At 29.8% G+C, this 6761-nt stretch overlaps 1 protein-coding gene across 1 annotated transcript; it reads left to right on the top strand.

The window, feature by feature from the left end:
* Positions 1-2790: 2790 nt before the first annotated feature.
* On the top strand, positions 2791-3540 carry LOC132599630 (uncharacterized). The gene is made up of 2 exons (XM_060312936.1): positions 2791-3279; positions 3405-3540. Exons 1-2 carry the CDS (start codon positions 2791-2793, stop codon positions 3456-3458), a joined length of 543 nt encoding a protein of 180 aa, XP_060168919.1. The 3' UTR covers positions 3459-3540.
* The last annotated feature ends 3221 nt before the right edge of the window (positions 3541-6761 follow it).

Raw genomic sequence — 6761 nt, 5'->3', positions numbered from 1 at the left:
AATGAGTGCTGGGATTTTGTAAAGACTTGTAAGCCGTCGTCCTACTTTCTCTCTCTAAAATAATTTTATTTTCTTCTTTTCAACCCTAGATTATTCATGAATTCTTGTTCTTCATCTAAAATCATGAGTAGCTAAACTTCTTAATTCTAGGGTTGTGGCGAAAGACATGATAATTGGTTTGGCGAAAATTATTATCTATTAAATTTCCAAATTTTGGGTTGCTTATTTATTCTTGATCTTAATTGTTTGATTATCTAGCCAATAGTGGAATACTATTTGTTGTGTGCGAATTGGACTAGGGATAGGGAATTTGTATGTGTAATAAGAATAAATAGGGCTTGTTCGATATAATCGTTTAGCTAATGAGGATAGGAGTATATCCTTTAGCCTTGCTTTGTTGAATATGGAGAAGTAAATGCGTACTTGTTACATTTGATAACCATAAGGATATAGGCGTTATATTAGCATCTACAGGCTTGTGAACAATTCGGAAGATACTCATAAAGCTATAATTAACCCGTCAACTAGTAACTCAGAAAATAAGATAGATAGAATTGTCAGAAGATCAACTGGATTGTTGAAAGCCATGACCCTGGAACTTTCTCTCATACGATAAACCTTACAGTCTTCGTCACAAGTTTCTCAGTCACAAAAACACTCATACTCAATTGTTTACTTTCTCTTTTAGTTTAGTCACAACAAACACTTTGATTGTCACCTTCTTGAATAGTTACCACGAAATTTGAATTAGTTGAACAGTATCAAATATAAGTCTCTTTGGTACGATATCTGGACTTAAAAAATCCTATATTACTTATACGACTGTGTAGACTTGCGTGTGCTTTTGGGAGCAACAATGTCGAAGCCAAAGCCGATATGAAACTTGAGTTTTCCGACGGGTTTCATCAACAAGGGTAGTGAGCCTTACAATGATGAGAAAAAGGCAAGAAAGAGGGAAAGCAGTTAGTTTTGTTGGTGTTGCCCGTGGTGGGAGTTAGTTGGACTTTGTCTTTTGCTGGAGGGGCTTGACCAGGCTTGGAGAAGGAGACGGTCAGATCTGGAGAAATGAGGGAAAAGAAGGAGACTTTGTTCTCAATGTATTATTCCCTCTGGTGTATCTCTCTTCTTTAAATATATAGTATAGCTACGGTAGGTAATTAAATGCATATTATAGATATGGTAGGTAATTAATTTAAAGTATAGTTAGTGTCAGTAAATACCTCTTAAATGTTATATACACCATGTAAAATTTCCCCTCATATTTCATGAATTGTCCAAGAACTTATCATGAGATAAATCTTTCACATTCCATCTATGTGGAACAATTCAACACCCTCCCACATGCCACCAATTGGGGTGTGGATAAGATAATATAGGAGCTAAATATCGGGTAAATAAAAAATTGAGATGAATCCAGATCTTGATATCATAGTTTGGCTCATATACCATACGTTAAAGTGTGTGTAATCATCTCATTTAAAAGCTTACCGTTAGAGAAAATACCTTTTGTTACTTAGTTATATTTTCAATAATTTCTGTTATCATTTTGGAAAACTTATGAATTTTTCTTTTTTAAAAAAATATTCACTTTTGTACCCCCTTACACAACAAGTTATCTTTGTTATTTATACTACACCAACTTAACTCAAATGTGAACGTAGAAATACATTAAATACGATTTTATCTCAAAACATTTAATGTAGTGTAATCTAATACCAGATCATCAAAAAATTTATATTTTAAATTAACTCTTTATTAATAATAATTTCACTCTTATCTACTGAACTGATAACAGTAATCCAACCATATTACATGAATCTAAAGACAAGTCTCCCCTTCCCTCTATATAAACAGCACAAAATGTTATAGTCTATCATTTCATATACATATTTCTTGACTACTCTGCAAGAAAATCTTAGTAAGAAACATTAGCTCAGTTGAGTAAAAATTTCATTTTATATCTTTCTAGCTCTTTCTCAATTTTTTTTTTCTTTTGTGAATTTTCGAACTTTGTGTGTGTGTTTGCTAAAGATGTCTCTACCATCTTTATCCATTGACATCATCTTCTCAATTCTCGTGCTTCTCCCTGCTAGAGTACTAATTAAGTTTCTTGTTGCATGCAAATCTTGGTGTACCATAATAAAAAATCAAGATTTCATCAAGGAACATCTCGAGACCTCAGTTGCAACAGGTAAAAACTACATTCTTTATGTGCTTGTTCATAGCAAGCCTGAAAAGACCTTCACTTTGCTTAATCACAAAAATTTTCAGTACGAGTCTGAATTAAGAGTCCCCTTTGATTTACCAGGCATGATGAATTGCACTGTTGTGAGTTTTGCCAATGGTCTAATTTGTCTCACTAATAATAAATGTTTTGGTCATACCATATATTTGACTAATCCATCTATAAATAAATACCTGACCCTCCCCCCTTCAAGTATTTATCGGGATGAATTTGATCTTCAGAATATACAATTAAGTCTTGGGTTTGGTTATTATGAAAAAACCAATGATTTTAAGGTTCTTAGAATTGGATTTATTCAACATGATGATTATGTATGGTTAAGTGAAGATGATGATGAATATCCAAGTACAACTCCCGGAAGACATCATTTTGAGCCTTGGGCTGAGGTATTTTCACTAAATACTAAGGTTTGGAAAATGCTTAAACTAGGTCCTACTTTTTCCTATGAAGTACATGACATGTTTTCGGGAGTTGTTGTCAATGGATGTTTGCACTTGAAGGTTGTTAACACCTAAGAGGATGAAATTGTCCTTTTATCATTTCATATGGAGGAAGAGACATTTCAAGAAATTAAATACCCAAAATTTCACGATGAAGCGGGTACTCATGATCTAACTGAATGTACATGTATTGGTGAGTTTATAGGTAAACTTGGGCTTTTTGCATTTTGTCCCATGTTTGATAATGTAGGGAGACAACCTTGTCACTTTTGGATCATGGAGGAGTATGGTGACAAAAATTCTTGGACTTGTCATGCTACTTTTATGCTACAAAGGATAATCCGTACGCCTTTGACTTTTACAAAAAATGGAGAAATTATAATGCAAGATAGGCGTGGAAAGATATTTTGCTATAATTTCAACAATAATCAATTGATTGATTTGAACATACAAGGTGAGGGCCGTGATTTGAATTTTGTCAACTTCACTAATAGTCTAGTTTTAGTTGATCTTTATGATACACTGATGGTGGAAGAAAGGAATTTTCCTGCAAGTGGTGTTGGTGATTTTGAAGCATATATGCATGTGGAACAAGTAAGCATTATTAGTTCATTTTATTTTTCTGTTTCCCCTTCCTATTTTTTTCCTACTGGGTAGACTAATTTGATTTTTTGTTTTTTTTTACTCTTTTACTAATCATTGTGAGTTTACGATTGCAGGTCAACATGGCACATAAAGATGATCCTCCAGCCGACATACATAAGAATATTTAAAATTAGCCAAAGAATTAAATGCAATTCAAAAGTCTAATTAATTAAGCCATAAATTAACCAGAAATGGCATTAGTTTTTGCGTGTTATATAGTCTGATTTGGGTCGAAAATAAATTACATCAATCAACTTTAATTTTTAGGGTTAAGAGTCTTCACCCATAACACTTTAAATAAAGATTGTTTACGGTCCTTATTTGTATCTCTCTCTATCTTTTTTGTATTTTCTTTTCAATGAAATGGCATGATTTTCTGATTTTGCTGCTTATAATATATTGTCTTTAAATTCATTACCACATTTAATACCTAAGAACTTAAAAGGGTGATAATCTCTATTTAATCTACTCTTAAAGCTCAAAATATCAACTAGCTAAAACAAACCATCTTTTTACAACGGTGATGTCTAGATTATGCATTTGTGCTCATACTTCTTTTCAACAACGATGTAATCTAGCCTACTTCTTGCACACACTTTGCCTATCACAATAGGTACGTACTACCTTCCACCAGCACAATAATACACGGTGGAGTTATCCCCTAATGAAACTACAATTTCACTAATTTTTCATTCAATGACTATATGATATGCACTTACTACAAAAAGAATATTATATGAACATCCCTTTACGAAAAAATGAAAAAGACAACATTAAAAATTTGTATTAAAAGAAGAAAAAAAAGGAATATATGCGAAAACAATCACTGAGAAGAATTTAAAGAACAATGGATTTAAAAGAGATGACATTTTCGTATGAACCCAATACTCAACAAAAATGGATACACCAAATTGGACAATAGGTACCAGAAAAGAAAAATCATTGGCAACATCCAAAGAGCTTATTGAACTTTGGTCCAATCAAGATGCATGTCTCTTTTTGTTTTCCAGATCGCACTTTTGTTTTTAGCTTATCTGTTCTTCCCTGTGAAATTTAAACCTCATTTTTTATGCACTCGAATATTTAAGTTAATTATGTATACAAACTTATTACAATATACACATAATTTTACGTGATTTTAACCTATTAGAGCATGTAAGGTACGCTGTGTAGTATCATTTTATCATCAGATTATGTTTAATTATAAAAAGAAAATACCTTACAAGTAACTTGATCATTTTGTAAATATTTTTTGCCGCTTACATTCTTTTGTATATGGTGACGTTTTGTGTGGGATACTTTTTGTTGTAGAAATATCGAAAATAATCAAATGAAATGAAAACTAAGCAAGATAATAAAAAATTATGAAGAGATTAGTGTTAGCAAGCATTCTCAAGAGACCATCTTGAACGCATCCAGTTTAAGATTATTATTTCTACCCAGTAGAAGAAAGGCAAAAGACCAAAGTTCCTATAGCTTTTTGTATCTTTAGGAGCAAGCTAGTTTGCTTGCAATTAATATCAATTTTTTGGGTTCAGAAGATGTAAATATTATTAATATCTTTATACTTTTTCAAAACTAATGAAGTGGTCCACATATAGGCTTTTGAGCAACTTTCAGTTAGATGATCTTGAAAACAGAAACGTGTAAATTACTTTAGTCATAATAGTTTTGACTAGAAATTAGAAAACCTTATTTCATATAATTTCGACAACAAATTATATTTAGACGTGAAGTATTAAGATTGAATTTACTGGCATACCAATCAATTTCTAAGTAATTTTTGAATCTTAGTTTAGGTTATATATATCTATATCTATATATTATATTAAAAGCATGAACTCCCTAACTTAAAAATTAAATTACTAAAATAACCTTTCTTAAGCCAAAAGTTAAATTACCTAAATACCTCTCTAAATAATTTACTTATAAAGAATAAATAAAAATAAAAAGTTTATCCGAAAGGATGCAACCCTTCTCATTAGTTACTACTTTTAATGTTCGGTTGTCTTTAGATATCAGCAAATGACTTCACAATACATTTTCTAGCAATCTGCTTTTTTTTTTTTCTCCTGAATATGGTTCTATATACATGGTAACTGGTAAGTTATGAACAATTATAAGATTGTTGTCTTCTCAATTCACATTTACAAGCTCATCTATTCTAAATATTAGTTACAGATATTTCGAACAGTTACTTTTCCTTATTTGAAAAGCCAAAAACATTAAAAAGCCTTGAAAACACCTTTTAATATTTATCTCAGAAATTTTTGGCTAATACGTGACAAAGAGTAATCACAATTCTTGCTCTTATTTTTAATACTATGCTATTTTCTTACACACTTACAAACACTTTTGTTCTTTGTGTATTTAATTGTTGCAATTTCATCGGTGGCTACAAGCGTTTTCCCTCTTTGAACCTGTAAGTTTTAGTATGATTTTTAGTTTATGTATTTTTTTTTATTATCTAATTCAATTAGTATTCATGTTACTTATTTTAATCTCTTGATTTTTCTTTTGTGTTTAGAATTTTTTAATTATGATAATTGCAATTGACTATAAGAACATTTCAAAGAAATATTAGATGGGTATTGAAATAAAATCCTTGCATACCTTTAGTAAGTAATATACTCCTCTGTTTCAATTTATGTGAACTTATTTCCTTTTTAGTCCGTGTCAAAAAGAATGACTTTTTTTCATAGTTGAAAATAATTTACTTTTATGTAATGATTTATAGCCAAACAAAATATATGTGGCTCATTTTACACCACAACTTCAAAAGTTTTCTCTTTTTTCTCAAATTTCCTACCCTGTCAAATAGGTTCACGTAAATTGAAACAGAGGGAGTATATTAACGATTGTGAAATAATATCTTATTAAAGATATTTTATTGTTCTTCATGTATGCCTTTCAGCAATAATACATACAGCTAGAACAAATTAAATGAAAAATAGCAAGTGCTTGCATGTCCGGAACTAAAAGATTGCATACAACAAGTACCAAAGTTGTTAACTTTAAAAAAGAATGTTATTATGGCTATAATAGACCGGTTAAATGTAAAATCAAAACGTTGTATGCAATCTTTTATTATTATTATTATTATTATTATTATTATTATTATCATTATTATTATCATTATTATTATCATTATCATTATTATTATCATCATTATTATCATCATCATTATTATTATCATCATTATTATTATCATTATTATTATCATTATTATTATTATTATCATTATTATTATTATTATTATTATTATTATTATTATTATCATTATTATTATTGTCGTCATCATCATCATCATCATCATCATCATTATTATTATTATTATTATTATTATTATTATTATTATTATTATTATTATAATTATTATTATTTTCTGAAGTATAATGGAGATAATGAATAATACTTTTGACATCAAAAGA

This window comes from Lycium barbarum, chromosome 6, assembly GCF_019175385.1.
Source record: "Lycium barbarum isolate Lr01 chromosome 6, ASM1917538v2, whole genome shotgun sequence".
Lineage (NCBI taxonomy): Eukaryota > Viridiplantae > Streptophyta > Magnoliopsida > Solanales > Solanaceae > Lycium > Lycium barbarum.
Note: the sequence above shows the minus strand (reverse complement) of the source record. Positions and strands in the feature narration are given on the sequence as shown.